The sequence below is a fragment of the Peromyscus californicus genome, unplaced genomic scaffold, assembly GCF_007827085.1.
Source record: "Peromyscus californicus insignis strain IS unplaced genomic scaffold, ASM782708v3 Scaffold_11__1_contigs__length_118956290, whole genome shotgun sequence".
Lineage (NCBI taxonomy): Eukaryota > Metazoa > Chordata > Mammalia > Rodentia > Cricetidae > Peromyscus > Peromyscus californicus.
This window is the reverse complement of record NW_026294402.1, coordinates 73,066,053-73,086,168: the sequence shown is the minus strand read 5'-3', so window position 1 is coordinate 73,086,168 and position 20,116 is coordinate 73,066,053. Positions and strand designations below refer to the sequence as shown.

Genomic DNA, 20,116 nt, shown 5'->3' with positions numbered 1-20,116 from the left:
AGAACATATTTGTCTTAACCTTTGTCCTGTTTTAATCAGGAGCTGAAGGGCAGAAAGGAATTTCACAATCCACACTTAATTTCACCTGGATGACTCTCAACAGTCTGTCCCAGCATGCTCTGGGCCTCAGTGCATCTGTGCAACCCTGCAGTTACTACTGTGGAAAAATTGCCTTGTCACCATTAGTAATGCCATTTCCAAGCTAGTAATAATTACTGTTACTTTGTGTCAAGTTCAGACTCACAGCTCTTATCCACAAACAAGGACATCTACCACTGACTTTATGCACAGACTCACATGCTCATTTGTGGTTTTTGTTACAATCGTTGGTTCATAGATCTTTATTAATCATTACCTGATGATGTGGTTGGCTTCAGAGATGCATGTCACTTACCTGAGTCTGATATCCTACCAGTGTCCAGGGCTGGCCTCTTTTATCTTGGTATACATTGCTAATTTCTCTTCAACTACAGAATTTCCCTCCTCAAGGGGCACTGCACTTTTCTAAAAACAGATGACAAATTGCCAGTGTTGCCCTTCATGTGCACCAGACCAGCACAGGATCACAAGTCCAGGCAGCAGTCTCAGTTACAGGGATGAGTTGTGTTTGAAATGAAGAGTCCCTGTCACAGGCTGTGAGCTTATGGCTGAGGAAGAAACAAACCCTGTGGAGAAGGCAAGTGTCCCAGGAGAGCAATGGGAAGACTTGATAGAGAGAACTGGGAGATCTCAAGTGCACAGCAGGGGCTGAATCAGGAGTGCTGCTGAGGACTGCTGTTGTCTTAAAACTGAGTCTATTGTCCCAGCCCTGAAAGGAAGGAAGCCCTCAGTGGCCTGCCTGTCCCGGGCCATTTCTATGGGACCATGTTGAGTCCCTGTTCTTATGGCTCCTGCTCTTTAGTCTTCCTCTGCAGCCCAGACCCTGCACAAACCATTTCTTCAGCTGGTCCTACTCCCGTCCATCCTCTGGACATGCTGTACTTCCTACATCAGGGCCCTGTCCAGACAGTGTGAAGCCCTGAGCAAGGAGCTCTCCAGGGCTTGGTTCCAAGTTCCAATGCTTGGTCTAGAGTGCAGCACAGGGGGCAGCCTTGATGAGCATGTGACCAACTTTCCTTTAGTGTTTGGGATGTGTCAGCATGTGCAGGTTAAGAAGGACATTCTGGTGGCTCATCATGTGCCCACCACCAAACTAACAGATGGAAAAGTTCTTTGATGCAGATCCTGGACTTTATCTTCAATAAAAATGGAATGTGCCCTACAAATATGTTCTTAAAACAACTTGGACTCAAGAAGAGTTTACCGGGCGTGGAGCACAGCTGGGTGGTACAGTTTGTTTTCTCATGCTCCCAAGAGCCTGGGGTAAAGCCCAACATGGGAAAGAGAAGTGCAAAGGTATGGAGTCAGTTAATCCCGATGTGTGTGACAGTCAGTCTAGATACCAATCCTCTGCTGTCACCTTGCTCTAAATCAGTGTTTGCTTTCCTTCATGAGTTGGCGCGAGGAATACTAGCTTTTTCTTTTTGGAATGTGCCTAGGCATTTTCTGATAATTTGGGTCCTATATTTTTGCATAATATAGCATATTTAATGCTCCTTTGCTGTGGAACAATCTTTGTACACTGTAAATATATATTACTCTCATTTGTTAATAAAGAGCTGACTGGCCTATAGCTGGCCAGGAAGAGACAGGTGGGAGAGTCAGATTAGAAGGATACTGGGAAGAAGAAGCGTGGAGTCTACAGAGTCACCAGCCAGTTGCAGAGGAAGCAGGAAAGGTACAAAATGAGGTAAGAAGCCATGAGCCACGTGGTAGAACTTAGATAAGAAATATTGTCAGAGGCCATGTCAGAGGAGCAGCAGGTTGCAATTGAAGTTCAGGGTGTCAGTCCACTAGTAGGAAACCCCTTGATGGATAATTCTCAGTTAGGTAAGCTCCCCCCACAAGACCACAGACCCTGGAGTGTCTTTTGCTTCTGCTGTGCCTTTACTTGATTGCTGTTGCCATCTTTCTCTGGTATCTGACATGGTTGAACTGGGTGTGGGGAAATTCCCCACTGCCTGTAAGGTAATATGTTTATCTCATTGGAACATCCTGTTCTACTGGGCATTTTTACCTGCAAATTATTATGAAGGTGACTTCCTCCCTAAGCTGTACTGTCTAATTAATAATAATAACATTAGCCGGGCGGTGGTGGCGCACACCTTTAATCCCAGCACTCGGGAGGCAGAGCCAGGCGGATCTCTGTGAGTTCGAGGCCAGCCTGGACTACCAAGTGAGTTCCAGGAAAGGCGCACAGCTACACAGAGAAACCCTGTCTCGAAAAACCAAAAAAAAAAAAAAAAAAAAAAAATAATAATAATAATAATAATAATAATAATAACATTAGTCTATACAGAGCCTTGATGAATAAAAGTATATACAAGGATATGTTTCACAGCTAAGGCCTCTGAGTTCCACCTTAGGAGCTGCTTTAGATCACAGCGTGGGTAGTTGACTAGGAGAACATTTGAATTATCTGGAAGCCAGGCTGGCCCTAATTCTCTTAATGCTAAAAAGATAACAGTTACAGGTCTCAGTGTGCATCATTTGACTGCAACAAAGCCTTATAAGAACTTCAGGTTAGATCAAATGTTTTGAACATTACTTTAAGATGAAACACACACACACACACACACACACACACACACACACACCAACAACAACAACCTAACGTTACAACAACACACATAGCTGAGGTTAAGAAATATAAAGCAGCCCAACTGTTAAGGTTGCTTGTTGATCAAATGTGATGATTAACTCCTTATACCCATTCCTGCCCTCAATGTCCTGACATAAGAAACTAGTGATAGACGGGTATACACCTTGAAGATCTGAAGTACAGTCGACTGACTGTCTTTTATGTACAAAAGTTTAGGTTTGTGATTCCTTTAGGATTCCTTGTAAGATTAACTTTCTAGATAGACAGTAGAATGATTGATTCTTTCTTTGTAGCTGTGGTGTATGCCAAGCCAGCAAGGATGTTGGCTGTGAAAAGATGCTTTCTACCTGCTCATGTTCTGTTAACTTGCAATAGTTACTTAGACGTAAATGTATATGGGATATTGAGATGACTTTGTTTTTAATCATGTAAGGGAGGAGAAAAACATGTTACCTGTACTCTGTAGGAATTTAGCAAAGTGACTGTATGGGACAGAGATTTGAACGAACAGATTTTTTTTAGAAGTACCTTGACCTTGGAGAGTCCTTATGGAAAACAATAATTATTTTGCTGAGGGGGCCTTGTGGCCATCCCACGACACCTCAGGCACATCTGGGACTCTTGTACATAGTGAAGGGCTAGGGCTGTGCAGGCATGTGGTGCTCCCCTTCAGTAAGACATGTAAATTAAGGATGGGGACCTTGGTATGAGGAAATAATTTATGTAACAATTTATAAATATGCTTCTGTATAGCTGGGAGGGATGCCCTAGTTGAATCCAGCCCAGCGAGTCCATCAGAAGAGGCAGATGAATAAAGAAGGAAAAGATCAAGAGAATGTGTGAGATACCTAACCCCCTCCAATAGAAAAGTCCAGTATTCACCTACGCTGTGGATTTTCCCTTTGAGCCCTGCACTGCCTAGAGCCTGGTACTCCAGGCAGCGATAAAATATGGATTAATTTAAGTTGTAAGAGCTAGTTAGTAATCATCCTGATCTATCAGCCAAGCATTTATAATTAATATTGAGTCTCTGTGTTGGTTATTTGGGAACTGGTGGTTGAGAAAGAAAAGTCTGCCTACACGTTTCCTTTCTCAGTATGTGATTTCCACACACAATGTCATATTCAATACATAGCATGTGAGTTGTCCTAGAAAATAGGGATGCTCTTCTAGGAATATCTGTATCTTCTCTCTGTTCTCCTTTGGCACCCCTCTTTGCTTTTTGTTAATCACCTGCTACACTGAACTCAGCCATTTCTCAATAGATTTTTGTTTGTTGGAGGTAGTATTCAAAGTGAGGAACTGGCCTCTGTACACACTGTTTCTGTGGCCTTAATGATCCTAGTGTGTGTTTTTAAGCCAACTAGATAAACAATTCTGTAGTTGGAGTTTTTCGTTTGTTTGTTTGTTTGTTTTTACTTTTGGGGGGCCCACCACCCAGCTCCCAAATAAATACATGGACACTTATTTATGAATGCCTGGCCTTAGCTTGGCTTTTCTTTTTTTTTTTTTTTTTTTTTTTTTTCCAGACACATAAGCTTTTAGTTTATTTGTTCTCCCCGAAACTGTCTGTACAACACCGCAGATCAAATCACCGCAGATCTACTCCTTTGGCTTTTTGCCAGCACCAACGTTGGCCTTTGCCGTGCCCCTGACCTTCTTCATTCTGTTCTTGCGCTCCTTCCGCTGTTTCCGGGAGGTCTTCTTCTTCTCATAGAGGCCATGCCTTGCCAGTCTGTGTTTGGGCTCATTTTTCTTAGCATAATCTAGAGAATCATAGATCATGCCGAAGCCAGTCGTTTTGCCGCCACCAAAGTGGGTCCTGAATCCGAACACAAAGATGACATCTGGTGTGGTTTTGTACATTTTGGCTAGCTTCTCCCGAATTTCAGTCAGCTTGGCTTTTCTTAAATTATCCCATCTACCTTTTGCTCTGGGCTTTTACCTTTCTCTATTCCATATAGCTTTCTTTCCTTCTTACTTGATGTCTGGCTGTGTGGCTGGGTGGCTGGCCCCTGGTGTCCTCCTCTCCTCCTTTTCTCATTCCTCCCTTTCTCTCTTGAGCCCAGATTTCTTCTCCTACTTATTCTCTCTGCCTGCCAGCCCTGCTTATCCTTCTCCTCCCTAGCTATTGGCTATTCAGCTCTTTATTAGACCAATCAGGTGTTTTAGGCAGGCACAGTAACACAGCTTCACAGAGTTAAAACAAATGCAATATAAAAGAATGCAACACATCTTTGCATCATTAAACCAATATTCCACAGCATAACCAAATGTAACACATCTTCAACTAATATTCCACAACACAATTCTATGTGTAATGACCCTATTGTGTGTGTTTTACTATCCCATGCACACTATTCTATGTGCAATGATCCTAGCATGTGTGTTTAACCCATCCACACATACAAGTCTATGTGCAGTGATACCAGGACATATATCTAACTCACATGCACACAGTTCTACATGCAATGATCCTAGTATGTATATACAGTTCTATGTACAGAGATTCTAAATGTGTATTTAACTCACAATGATCCTAGTATGTGTTTTACCCATATATACATACAGTTCTATATACAGTGATCCTAGTGTATATGATTAACCCACCTATACATATAGGTCTATGTGCAATGATACCAGGGTGTGTATTTAGCCCAATGTTCTGTGATGGTTTGAATGAGAATGGACCCTGTAGGCTCATATGTTTGAATATTTGGTCCTCAATTTGTAGAACTGTCTGGGAAGGATTAGGAGGTGTGGCCTTGTTGGAGGAGGTGTGTCACCGGGAGCAGGCTTTGATGTTTCAAAAGCCCACACCATTCTCAGTTAGCTCTCTCTGCCTGGTGCTTGATGAATCAAGATGTAAGCTTTCAGCTACTGCTCCAGCACCATGCCTACCTGCCTAGTGCCTTGCTCCCATCATGATAGTCATGGCCTCACCCACTGAACCTGTAAGCTCTCAATAAACTTGTTATTTGTAGCATGAATCTTAAAGGGTCTTATTAATAAAAACAAACCCAGAGCCAGGTATTGGGGTGAATGCTGCAAGATCAGAGAAGCAGAACAAGCCACAGCCACCTCACCTCGCCAATTCCTCAGCTGATCCTGTTCCCTCAGACTGGAAGTCTCTGAGTCCTCATCCAGAATGAATCTCAGCTGAACTGTGCTGCTCAAAAGCCTAAAAGCTTAACCAGGCTCTAGTTCCTCATCCTCATGCCTTAAATACCTTTCTGCTTCCTGCCATCACTTCCTAGGATTAAAAGCTCATGTTACCATGCCTGGCTGTTTCCAGTGTGGCCTTGAACTCACAGAGATCAAGGCGGATCTCTGCCTCTGGAATGTTAGGATTAAAGGCATGTGTGTCACTCTTTTCTGGCCTCTATATCTAGCGGCTGTTCTGTTTTCTGACCCCAGATAAGTTTATTAGGGTTCACAAAATTTTGGAGAACACAATACCACCACAGTTATTTTTAAGTTACCTTGGTCACAGTGTCTTATCACAGCAATAGGAGAGTACCTAAGATGCATATGTATGGTTCTACATGATTTTCTTAATCTATGTGTACACATATGATTTAAAATGGTAAGTTCATATCAATATTTGCCTGTCAATCCAATAGATTTCATTAGTTATTAATGAAATCCTGTAACCAGACTGCAACACACAGCTCCAGGGAGGCTAGCAAGTAAGGAGGACCCTAGGAAAGACACAGGGATCGCCCAGCAATGGAGAAATGGATGAGATCTACAGGAGCAAACTGGTGGTGATGGGGGGGAGCCCGCTAATGGAGGGCAAGGGTCGGGGGAAAGAGAGCTTAGGGGAGCAAGAGGTTCAAGCTGGATCAGGAACAGAGTGGGAGGACAAGGAAGGAGATACCGTGACAAATGAAGACACCATGAGAATAGGCAGAAGCAGAATGCTAGAGAGGTCCCCAGGAATCCACAAAGAAGACTCGACCATAGATTACTGGCAATGGTCGAGAGGGTGCCTGAATTGGCCTACTCTGGTGATAGGATGGCTGAATACCATACTGTCATGATAGAACCCTCATCCAGTGAATGATGGAAGCAGATGCAGAGATCCATGGCCGAGTCCCAGGCAGAGCTCCAGGAGTCCAATCGATGAGAGAGAGGAGGGATTCTATGAGCAAGAGATAGCGAGATCATGATTGGAAAAAGTGCAGAGACAACTAGCCAAACTGGTGGAGACACATGAACTGTGGACCAATAGCTGAGGAGCCCCCATGGTACTGGACTAGGCCCTATGTATAAGTAAGACAGTTGTTTAGCTTGAACTGTTTAAAAGGCCCCCAGGTAGTGGGACCAGGACCTGACCCTAGTGCATGAGCTGGTTTTTTGGAACCTAGTGCCCGTGGTCAGACAATTTGGTGCAGGGAGGAGGGGCTTGGACCTGCCTCAACTGAATGTACCAGGCTCTGCTGACTCCCCATGGGAGATCTTGCCTTGGAGGAGGTGGGAATGGGGGGTGGGTTGGGGAGGAAGGCTCGGGGTTGGGAGGAGGGAGGACGGGGGAATCTGTGGTTGATACATAAAATGAATAGAAAATCCCTTAATTAAAAAAAAAGGACAGAAAAAAAAACCAACTTTGGTTGATACTTCGCAGGCAGGACGCATCCTTGCCAAAAAAAAAAGAAAGAAAGAAAGAAAGAAATCCTGTCTGATGGGTAATAAACCTAGCTCAATATATAAAATATACGGCGTGCATGTTTTCACTCCCACTGTGTATAAAAACATACCATTACTGTTAATGCAAACAACTGGAGAAAATATTATGGACTGGTGATTATCTGTAAAGTTGATTTTGTTTTGTTTTGCCTTGAGCTGTGCACTCTCTGTTCCAAACGCTTCTTCCTAAGGTTTCTGAAGTTGCTGCCCATCTCCGCTAACTCCTCATGGGGGGTTAGTATTCATTTGGAATGCTTCTGGTCGTTAGATCTGTTTTCCACCTTGGCGTCCTGTTCGCTTTTTGTTAGTCATAATTGCCTGCTGTGCGTTGGACATACAGAGCGTGTCTTCAGAGCACCCTGTGAGCTGCTCTTAGCCAGTACCCTGTTCCCACTCCCTTTTGTCTGGCCTGACCTGTACTTCACGACACCCAACGCCATTCCTCTCCGGCCTTCCCCTCTTCCCAGTGTTCACACGCGTGCTCCCTCGCAGCTGTCCCTTCTCTCACACGGACGACACGCTGCTCATGCCTCTGCACTTCGCCTGTTTTCACTGAGATCACAGAATTCTCATCCTAAGTTCACAAAGAACTTCACTTCTATTTTGTTGTGGTTTGTTTTGACATTTGCAATGTCTGCCATTGTTCAGATGCACATTTTGGATGTTCTTTTTTCCTAGTATTTTGGAGTTACAAACAATGGTGTGAAGAGCATCAGTGTGGGTATGCATATTTTTCCTTTTTCTTTTTCTTTTGTTTTTCATTTGTTTGTTTGTTAGAGACAAGGTTTCCTGTGTAGCCCTGGCTATCCTTAAACTCACCATGTAGCTCCTGCTGGCCTTGAACTCAGCGATTAGTCTCTCTGTCTCCTGAGAGCTGGGATTAAAGTGTGACACTCAGCGTGGATATTCATTTTCAAATTGTAGGAGGTAACTGTAGACACTGCTTTAGGAAGAAACTCTATTTCCCTAGATAGAACTATACATCCATTGTAATACTGAATTTCTTTCTTTCTCTGTTCCTCTCGTTCTTCTTTCTCCTCTCTCTCTGTCTCTCTCTCCCTGTCTCTCTCCATCTCTATGCCTTTCTTTCTAATGGCTCTCACCACGTGGCTAAGGCTTCCATGAGCTGGCCAGTCACTGCCTGTCCCTTCCTAGTACTGGCATTACAGACATGGTCCACCATGTCCATATGTGAAAGTTCATGATTTCTTAATTTCAATGAAGAGCTAGCAGCACTCAAATTACCTTGGTTGTATCAGAGCATTTATTTTCTTTTACTTGATATTTTTTTCTCAGCATCCAAGCAAGCTTCTTCCAGTGTCTTAGTGACAGGATTGAATACCTTCTGTAAAAATGAGTGAAGGAACACAGAGTCAGAAGGGCATGGGGACAAGTGAGGAGTTCCCAGCTCTCCCCCATGTCCCCTTGTGTCTTCAAGATGTGCACACCTCTACGTGTTCTCCTTTGTGATGTGCAGTGGGCTACAGGAGGTCATGGCCAACAGTGAGCCCACAGGGCAGGTACAGGAGACAGGCAGCCTTCAGGTGCTAAAAGAAGCTTCATGAGGAGATGCTGCCAGCCGCCACCATGAAAAACAACATGTAAAGATACTGGTAAGTCACAATTCACGTAGCAAGGTATAGATTTATAGAAATGGGTTAATTTTTTTTTTTTTTTTTTTTTGGTTTTTTGAGACAGGGTTTCTCTGTGTAGCTTTGCGCCTTTCCTGGAACTCGCTTTTTGGAGACCAGGCTGAGAAATGGGTTAATTTAAGATATAAGAACTACATAGCAAGAAGCCTGCCACGGCCATACAGTTTACTGAGTGATTATTTTATAAGTGAGCTGCGGGACTGCGGGAGCTTGGCGGGACCCAGAGAGAAACTTTCCAGCTACACTTGAGCTCTTTGTGGGGGTTGTAAGACAGACCAGACCCACACTCTCTGGTCAGCGACAAGATGTGGAGTTAAATGTTGAGGGTTGGGGAGAACTTGCCAGGCAAGGACAGAAAGGCAAGGCTAAGAGGGAAGAGGACCCACAGGGTGCAGAGGATGGCTTGTCCTGGAGATCAAGCGGGAATGGGGGTATTAGAAAACAATCTTCAGAAAGCACATGCAGGAGGAATTTCAAGAAAAGTAACCTCGTTTAGAGTTCCACCACCAGAGGAACCGTATTTTAGACAAGGCTGATAAATTGTGTGTAAATGCAGGCTGTCACAGTGTCCCCCTGACTCCCAAACCTTGCACCACTCTGGTTTCAAGTGGGGAAGGTCCTGGAGAAAGTGAAGCATCAGTCAGGGAGTCACACTGAGGTGACTGTAGCGTGAGAGACCACGAGGAGCAATGGAGGAGGGGCAGGAAGGTCTGGACAGTTGTTGGGAGGTAGAGATGGATCAGCTGTGTTTCCCTCAGAGGGAGAGAAAGGAAAAGAAGTAGGCCCTGTTTGGCTTCCTGTGGTGCCCGAGCAGAGGCAGGTGGGTACCAAATTCTGTTCGTTCGTTCGCTGGAGCCAAACTCAGGGGCAACAAACCACATTGTTCTGTGATCACAACCCCACCCACTTCTCTCTGAGGAGAGAGAGCAAGAGCACCTACAATTAGCCAGGTAGTGGTGGGGAAACACCTTTCATTTCAGAACTGTGAGTTCAAGGCCAGCCTGGTCTGCAGAGCAAGTTCCAGGACAGCCAGGGCTACACAGAGAGACCCTGTCTGGGGGATGGGGGGCGGGGAGTGCCTACAGTTGAACATACTAACTCCCTGAGATCACGAGATTTGTTGACTTCAGCAGCTGCACAAGTTCTGAGAAACACCAGAACAATACTTGGGCCCTGTTCATCTGCTTTCTGGGTGTGTCTACCTGGTACCTCCTCAGTGAGCCGCACTGCAGTCCAAGATCAAGTTCCCAGTCTCAGAGACACATGATCCATGTTTTTGATGCCTGCTGATGCCCAGGCTGGAAACTTGCTATGACCCAAGTACCCCAGTCTCCTAACAGATCTCCCTACTTCCTCCTCACGCTCTCTGGTCAGTTGCTTTACTCAGAACCCGTCCACCTCTACAGGTTTTGCCAGCATCCTGCATACAGAAGCCTGTCTTAGCGGCTCTGTAACTTTATGCCATAAAACCTTCCAGTGAGCCATTACTGCCTCCAGGGCGAATCCCAGCTCTTGAGCAGCTTGTGGTCCAGCCCACATGGTCCAGCCCTCTGTATTAGCCCTCTTCACTTTAGCCACACTTCCTCCCAGACAGAGCTCCATCAGAACCTCTGCCCACTGGCCCTCCCCTTTGAGGTGTGAGAACAATGTAGAGTGTTGGGTGTCTCTCCTGCAACCCTTCCCCCTTCTGGCTACCTCTTACTCAATGAACATGTCACTGCCTGTTGGAAATTTCTCCTGACATACACAGACCCGGCACAGGGAACAGCTTTGTGTGGGTGTAGTGTTTGTTAGCTAAGCCTTTGCATTTATACTGCTTGCGTTTGAGACTCCGCTGTCTTGCTGGTGTCAGGTCCCCATCCGTGGAATGCGAAGATGCTAACACTTCATAAGGCTGTTGTGAGAACTGAAAGTAAAGTGGTCAAGGATGGAGTACTAATCATGACATCCCTGTCCCTGCAGCCATCTTTCCTATACACCAACCTTTAATAAGCTTGTAGACAAATACACTAACATATATTTTGATGAGTAACAATGAATTCTTAGGGTTGTAGAATTAGATATTAGGTGTGAGTATAGATATTAGATATTGTGTGCTTGTGTATGCCTTTGTATATTTTGTCTTTTTTATCCATTTTGTGCATTAATTCTATGCTGTCACTGAAATTTAAGGAAATGGCAATGTTATTTTTTAATAAACTTTTAATTAAAAGAACCAATATATTCAATTTGTATATACGATCATGAATATAAGGACATATATATACTCACAAATATTGAAAGGAACACGAAGTGATATGTGTTAGAGCTGGGAAAGTGTGGAAAAATTAATTTTCTTTTAAAATGTACTGGAGTTTTAATATCATTATCTTGCTGTAACAAATTAGTATTAGGGAAAGAGCCATGAAGCAAGCTAGGGTTAGGATACATTGTGTGTAGAATTTGTATGGACAGAGAGGAGTTGCACATGTCCGCAGACTGGAGAATCTCAGCCCCTGGGCCCATAAGGTAGGAGTGAGCAGGTCATGGGATCAAGGGAGTGCTTAATGTTCTGGAGGAGACTGGCCAGGCAGATTTTCATCAAAGAAGTAACTGAGTCATGATAAACATTAACCAGAAATGCAATCCAAATCAAATACTGGGTTCAAGATAAAAGGGACATAAACTCAAAATCTCATGTCATTTGGATTCGAGGTCATTTGAGTTCAGTAAGCCCAGGTAGAGGATGGCCAATGCCACTAAGCGAGAGGTCAAAGTACCAAAGCTAAGTGAAGGGCCTTAAAGGGCCAGGCTGAGTCAGGCTTGGAACACACTCTCTCAGAAATCATGGTACCCCAAACGTCACTGGCATGTGGTCTGGAAGGGAAACTTTGCTGTTCTATGGCACATTTCACAAATTAGAGAATCTTTGCACAGTTGTGACTTTCCTTTTTTTAATCAAAGCCCGAGTGTCACCAAATGTCACCAAAAGACAGATGCAGCAGCTATGACCTTCCAAGCAGCCTATAGAACTTCCCACAGTCTAAATTGTGGACCTGCCATCATCCCTGACTCCACCCCAGGACATAGTTGAGCACCGGAGATGTTTGTCTGGAAGGACCTACGAGTCGCTGGCTGAGTGGAAGTTGGAGGCTTCCTGGCAACGTCTTTACTCCCACTTCAGAGTTTATAACTCACTTCCTCTTCCCTGTCCTTTGGTCTGTTTCCTTCAGAGTTCCACCTTGGTCCTGTCACCCTTGTGGAATGACATTTTCTGACTGTGTTCATCTGTCTGTGGGATTTAAGATGCGTTCAGTTGCAGGTAATGGAAAACAAAATGTCTTAGACAGTGGTTCACACCCAGCAAGGGCCCTGGTAGTCGCTCTAGAGCTGACTTGCTTGTCACACAGTGATGTTTGTACAAGGGCCCTGCAAGTTCCATGGCTTTCTCCATCAGGGACATACCCTCTGTCATACAATGACTTCTCGGCTATCATGTGTCTCATCCAATGGCAGGAAGGGAAAATTCTCCTGAGCACCTCCCTCTTCTAGACGTTCCTTAGCTGACACCACCTTGTGGTATTTAGTTGACATTGAAGACCAGTGTATCATGACTCTCTTGTTCGTTGTTTGTTTTTTGAGACACGGTCTCATCATGTAGCTCTGGCTGTCTTGGAACTCACTATGTAAACCAGGCTGGCCTTGATCTCACAGAAATCTTCCTGCCTCTGCCTCCTAAGGGCTAGGATTAAAGGAGTGTGCCACTATGCAAGGTGTATCACGATTCTTTTAAACCAACCAAAGTTCACAGGTGTGTGGAGGCCCACAGAGGTTTCCTAGTAAGATCTGAGCTTGCTTTCCCAGCAGGGCTGCATAAGGGGATGGACTGACCATGTGCATGATTACTAGGTGATTGGAAGGGTCTGCACTTGGCTGTGCTAGGGGGAGGTCTTTTGCTCCACCCCTTGGCATTCCTATAAAAAGCCCTTTAGAAGAGACAGAAGGGACCGATGGGTAATGATCCAGGCCCTCCCAAGGCTATCCTGTGTTTCTATCTCTCTCCCCTCTATATTTCTATCTAAATATTTCTCACTCCTCCCTCTTTAAGAGTATCCTGGGGAAAAAGTGGGAGTGTGTCTCCCACACAGGTGGAACTTAGAAAGGACCAGTTCTGCTTATAAGATGAAGAATTATGCCAGCAATTCCCCCTTCCATGTTCCCATCCTTCAGTCATCTCATCAACTAACTTTGTCAGCATTGGAACATCATGGCGTCTGACTCAGAAATAGCAGTAGGTCACTCAGACCTATTTCTTCTGCCCGCCTATCAGTCATCCATCCACCACCCACCCGGCACTGGCACCACAGGGGGTTTCACCTGAAACTCCAGGACCACATGAAATTCCCAGTGTGTCCTGTACAAACTCCTGAAGATGGACAGGGAGAATCTTGCAAGCCTACATAAGGTTTACTTCTAGCTTAGAAGCTGCACCTAATCAAGTTGAGACTACTTTTGATAACACATTCACACACCAATACAAGGTGGCCCCAAGACTGAGTACCAACTACTAGTCAACTGGTCCACAACCCGACAAATTGGGGTAATAGCAAAGAAGCAACCAAACAACTACTCAACAAAGGAGAGACATCCCAAAAGACATCCCATGCTCATGGATTGGAAGGATTAATATTATGAAAATTATCATCCTATATATGATGGCTTGAATTAAATGTCCCTCATAGTCTCAGACATTTGGTCCCCAATTCATAGTACTATGGGAGAGGTTTAGGAGGTATTGCCTTGTTGGATAAAGTATGTCACTGGAGACAGGCTTTCAGAGGTTGGCAACTTCAGCCCAGAGATGCAACGATGGTTTAATATACACAAATCAATAAATGTAATATATCATATAGATGGATATTACAGAAATCATATGCTTACATTTCCCATTACCCCTTCTTTTCCCTACCTTATTTCTCCCTTAACATTTCATTATATAAAAATACACATAAATATGCATATGTAATTTTAATCCTAAATTCCAAACCCTAAAGAAAACATGTGGTATTTGTTTTTCTCAGTCTGACTTATTTTACTTCATATAATGGTCTCCAGTTCCATGTTTTCCTGCAAATGTCATGTTTCATTTTTTTATGGCTAAATAAAATTGTATTGTGTATATGTAGCATATTTTCTTTATCAACTCGTCTGTTGATAGATATTAGATTGTTTCCATTTTTCAATATTATAAATATGTAGCTGTAAATGTGTATGTACAACTGTCTTGATGCTGTGCTGACAAAGTCTAGTGGATGTGTATATACTCAGAAGTGATATAACTGGGTCCTATGGCCAGAGCAGCCTGTCATAAGATACCCAAAAGGATCCAATCAGTTACCTTCTTCCTTCAGATATGCCCCACAAGTTCCCAGAACTACCTAAAATAATGCCAAAATTGGGGACTAAGCATTCAATGTATGAGCTTTTGGTTTGTTTTGAGTAGGATAGGGAAGATTTTATGCCCAAATCCATCAAACAGCCATACATGCAAAAATTAAGCATAATTAGGACAGTTTGCTGAGAAGCACAATGTGTGAAGCATTTATATCACTAGTTTTTCACTCAGAAACTACCTGACTCACACTTCTGCCAGTTCAAAATGCTGTCTACAAAAGGCATTGTTTTTAACAACATAAAAGCTGCTCACAGTCCATTTTCTGGACTCAATATCGGAAAAAGATACGGGCACAGGACTGGGAGCCCTGCCTACTTGGGCTCCCAGGGATCTCCTTATCAAGAGATACTAGAATACTGCCAGGAAACTTGAACTCAGGGCCAGGTGCTACCTCAAAGATGTTAAGAGAGTTACTATCTTCATTTTACAGGGAAAGTGTCAGAAGTCCAGAAAGATAATGTCTTGCTTAATAACCTGCTGGTAGGCAAAGCTGGATCTCCAGGCTCCTGAGGCCGAAGTCTACGCTTGCCTCATTTTGTCGCATATCTCTCATCCACAGTGGAAGGAGGAGGCAAAGCATGGTCCTGGAATTAGAAACATGACAAACTCTACCACCCTTCCAAAGCAAATGAAGGCTTCAAACCAGAGCAAACAGGTGTGGGCAGGGCTCCTCTGGTAAAGACAGCAAACAGGAGACTGGAAGTCACAATAACTCACAGCTGGAGGAGCTAGCATTCCATTGGGAAGGCCAAAATCCTGTGTGTAGCTGATAAAACAACTAGTGTGAAAGCAATTGTAAATGCTAACAGAGAAAAGAATCACTGTGTGTGTGTGTGTTGCACGTGTGCATGCATGCCACATTAACTCCTCTACTGTTGACATCCAAGTGCCCTGTGCAGATGAATCCTCCACCCGCCCTATCTTATCTATTCTATTGATAAGGCCTTAATAAGCTTTTTTTTTAACTTATTAAACTTTACATACATCAATTTTCAATTTGATTTTTTAGTATTTCAATTTCTTTATTGAAGAGATATTATTTCATATCCTGTACTGACTTTATCCTTTTATTCAGCTATTTATTTACATTGTCTTTGAGTTCATTTTGGATCTTACTGGATATTCTCTGGTTTCAGTAAACATCCTTGAAACTACAGTTTGATTTTATCTTTTAATTAATTTACGTGGAGGTCAAAGAACACTTGCAGGAGTTTGTTCTCTCCTTGTCGTGTGGGTTGCAGGGATGGAATTCAGGCCATCTGCTTGGTGACCAGGGCTTTTACCTGCATATAGAAACATTATAGATAATCATTAAAAGCATAAAACAAGGAAAGACTCCTCTACTCCCACTTCAAAAACAAAAACAAACAATCAAACGAAACTTAGTACACTCTGAGCATGGCAGCTCAATCGAGAGTCTTATGATCGATCATTCTTTAAATCCTTTGTCCTGCATTTTGTCTAATTTGCTCTTTGGGGGAATTAATGTGGAATCAGTGTTTTGGGGGGTATTATACTACTTTGATTGTTTATATTTCTTATATTACTATATTGGGATTTACTCATCTAGGGTTATGTTGTTGCTTAAATTTCTCACGGTTTTGCCTTTTTTATCATATGCATTCTTTCAGTTGAAGATTTTCAATGTCTAAGTGGGGCTAGATGGTAGTAGAAATGAGAGGCAGAGTTCAGAATTTAGATCTTTAGTTTATGTGTCCCTGGCAGCTGGTATGAGACCTGTATTACTCCCAGAGTAAAGCAGCAATTGTCCGAGTAACTGCAACTCCTGTGTAGGCCTCTATGAAACCGTTGTAGTACCCAGTTAAAAGCATAGTCCCTTTAACTTTAAGGACTGTTGGAAGATAAACTAACCAGGATAGTGTGGTGATAGTTACTAAGTATTAGTTTCCAAGATTAGGTGTGGAAGGGCAGTAGACTGTGTAAAGACAGGGATTAGTGTCTGACCAACTAGGGGGAAAGTGGGGAATGTAACTGGGCAGGGAAAGTTGGGATAGTGTTGCGGTCCACACACTTTAGGGATTATTAGGCTGTGGATGTTATAGTTATGGGAGGATTGGAGGAGAGAGGAAAAGGAGAAGAGGTCTGGCACGTGGAGGAAGTGTGGATTGCGGCTGGGGAAAAGAGCAGCATGCACTACTGTCTACAGGGTTTCTGTGGTAGTCATGAACTGCCTTAGTTCGTTCTTTTCTTCCTTGTTTTGCTTATTTCATTTTATTTTTTCTTTTCTTTCTTAAGAAGTTTTTATTCATTTTTACATACCAACCACAGATCCTCCTCTCTTCCCGCCCCCCCCCCCATCCCACCTCCCATTTCCTCCTCTGACAAGGTAGGCCTCCCATGGGGAGTCAGCAGAGCCTGGTACATTCAGTTGATTTTTTTCTTTTCTTAAAGGATCTTTTTCTCCTATCAAATTTAAAGGATGGCTTTCCTGGATATAGAAATTTCGACGGGCATCTATTTACTTTCAGGGCTTGAAATATAGCATTCCCTGCTTTCCTAAATTTTGGAGTCCCTTTTGAGAGCTCTGATATGTTTGCTTTTGTAGATAAATTTATGTCTTTCTTTTATATAGCCTTTGTGTGTGTACACACATGTGTATGAATATGTGTTTATAATATAAATGTGCAAGTGCCTGTGTGCACACCTATGTGCATTCCTGCAGAGGCCACAGGATGTTAGGTGTCCTGCTTGAGCACTCTCAAAATATTTTAAATACCCACATTTGGAATTATTTATTTATTTTATGTATTTGTGTGTGGGTGCTTGTGCGTGTATGCTGTGTATGTGTCATGATGTGCATGTGGAGGTCAGGGGACAATTTTATGGCCTCAGTTCTCTCTTTGCACCTTTAGCTGGATTCTGGGGCTCACACCCAGGCCATCAGACTCGCGTGGCAAGAACTGTACCTATTGCCCATCTCACTGGCTCTAAATACACACACACACACACACACACACACACACACACACACCCCAAAAGGTTGAATTCAGCATTCTCAAAGTTAGACAGTAAAAAAAAAAAAAATCTTAGAAACATACAAGCCCATGTCTCTTCCCAGGGAATTAATGTGAGCCATTATGATTCAGCAGAAGGAAAGAAAGGGAGAGTCAAGTTTACACTACTGGGTGTTATGTGAGTAATTGTTAGGGACACCGGAGCCTAGTGATTACACAACACTGAAATCCCTTAGTCACCGACTGAAGGTCACGTTATAATAGGATATGAACTTTTACTGTACTCACACTTTATCACAATTGTCTTTCTAATAAGTAACTTTTCCCAGTTGCAAATAGGGAGCTTCCAGAGGCCAGGCCAAAGCGGGGACAAAGGTGGCCATAGGTTTTGCAAAGACAGCACAAATGAGGCCAAGAGATTAGATGACGTGCAGCGGCTCACACCCACTTTCCTAATTCACTGTGATATCTAAGAGTGACCCTCCCTTCTACAGACAACCCACGAAAGAGCTAATAGTCTCGTTGGTAGATGAGGGCACTGAAGTTCAGAGGGGAAAGGAAACTTGACCAGGTTCAAACTCTTGAGTGTTGGGTCCTGCTCCTGGCTTAAAGTCAGGGCTCCTCTACCCTGCTCTGAAGCCCTACCCACTCTGTGTGCTGATTTCTAAATACCGCTCCATATTTATCCCCTGGAACTAATTAAAGCATAATTCCACATAGCATGGCCAGAGGCTTGTCACCTGATCCTGTCAAGTTGACAATCTGAATTACCACACAACAGAATGTGCCTATGATTCTGCATTAGTAAACCAAGTCACATTTTCATCTTGGAAACTTTATGTTTAATAATCAATTTTCTATTGTTTCTGTTAGCTATTTGCCTGAAACTCCCTTTGAACAGGTTGTTCTCAAATGTATTTGGCAATCTGCTGTGAAAACATTTTTGGAAGCCCATAAGCTTGCTGTATACCACTGTGCTCTTCTCGTTGGTATTACAGAAAAGGTGTTCCACATGTGCTTTAGACCTCCATCCAGTCCCAAAACCTCAACTATGGCCAGTCTAGCAAGTCAAGCCACTGATGCAGTAGTGTCAAGAGCAACCTGGGGGTAACCAACCACTTTCTGATTGGCTGTAAGTCCCATTCCACAAGATGAAACCCATACCTGGCACCATTGCTGGGCCAAGAACTGGTGGCTAGACAGGTCATAGGCCCTAAGGGGGAACCTACTATTCTGATTCTGCTAAAGGGACATAGTATTAAACTGATTCCTAATGACTTATACCCATCTATTAATGCATCTCTCAACCCTCATGGGAGGAGATTCGGCACTTGCAGTAGTTGGTGATTAACACAGAGACCTACAACTTGTTGAGGTGTGTGGTGGTATTGTGTTCCCCGAAATATTGTGCACCCTAATAAACTTATCTGGAGTCAGAGACAGAACAGCCACAATATTAAACATAGAGGATAGGCAGTGGTAGCACACGCCTTTAATCCCAGCACTTGGGAGGCAGAGCTAGGGAGAAATCCATGTGTTCAAGGATACAGCCAAGCATGGTGACTCACGCCTTTAATCCCAGAAAGCGGGCCTTTAATCCCAGGAAGTGATGGTAGAAGGCAGAAAGATATATGAGGTGTGAGGACCAGGAACTAGAAGCATTTGGCTGGTTAAGCATTTGGCCTGGTTAAGCATTCAGGCTTTTGAGCAGCATTTCAGCTGAGACCCATTCTGGATGAGGACTCAGAGGCCTCCAGTCTGAGGAAACAAGACCAGCTGAGAAGTTGGCCAGGTGAGGTTAGCTGTGGCTTGCTCTGCTTCTCTGACCTTCCAGCATTCACCCCAATAACTGGCCTCAGGTTTTATTTTATTAATAAGACCGTTTAAGATTTGTGCTATAGAGGTGCAAAGAATAAGAGACCACAGAATGCTCAGGCCTAAATGGAACATCCATCCTATACCATCCCCCTTACCCCCTCCCCTCTACCCCCGCGCACACACAAAGCTCAGGGATCATTGCAGAAGTGAGGCAGAAGGACTGTAATAGTGAGAGGCAGTGGATGATTATAGGAAATAGTGTTTCCTGGACACAGCGAGGTAGTTGTACATATGAACTCACATCGCTGTAGCAGCATGCACGAAACCTGTGCAGACTCAAGCCAGGCAAAATCCCAGCATAGAGAGGTGAGGTGGGCACAGAGTCACACACCTAGCTGAGTAGCTGCTAGCTACAGACTGGGTGAGGGAGAACTAATTTTCTCCAAGAGCGAAACCCCGGGCAGGTTGACCACTGTGGTGGTCTGAGTGAGAATGGTCCGCATAGTCTCCTATGTTTGAATACTTAGTTTCTAGTTAGTGGAACTGTTTGTGAAGGATTAGGAAGTGTCACCCTATTGTAGGGGGTGTCACCAGAGTGGGGGTCGAGGTTTCAAAAGACTCATGCCATTTTTAGTATTTCGTTCTCTGCCTTGTGGTTGTGTCTCAAGATGTAAGCTGTCAGCCACTGCTCCAATGCCATGCCTGCTTGCCTACTACCACACTCCCCGCCATGGACTCTACCCTTCTGAAACTGTGAGCCCCAGATTAAACACCTCTTTTTATAAGTCGCCTTGCTCATGGTGTTTTATTACAGCAATAGGAAATTAACTAAGATAACCACTCTCCA

At 43.7% G+C, this 20,116-nt stretch overlaps 1 protein-coding gene across 1 annotated transcript; it reads right to left on the bottom strand.

The window, feature by feature from the left end:
* Positions 1-4,229: 4,229 nt before the first annotated feature.
* LOC128104478 (40S ribosomal protein S24-like) lies at positions 4,230-4,589 on the bottom strand. Its single transcript, XM_052729417.1, has one exon. It carries the CDS (start codon positions 4,565-4,567, stop codon positions 4,304-4,306), a length of 264 nt encoding a protein of 87 aa, XP_052585377.1. The 5' UTR covers positions 4,568-4,589; the 3' UTR covers positions 4,230-4,303.
* Between the last annotated feature and the right edge of the window lie 15,527 nt (positions 4,590-20,116).

Excerpts from the sequence above, each read along its gene's own strand:
- LOC128104478 (XM_052729417.1), bottom strand. The coding sequence starts at position 4,567 with ATGTACAAAACCACACCAGATGTCATCTTTGTGTTCGGATTCAGGACC.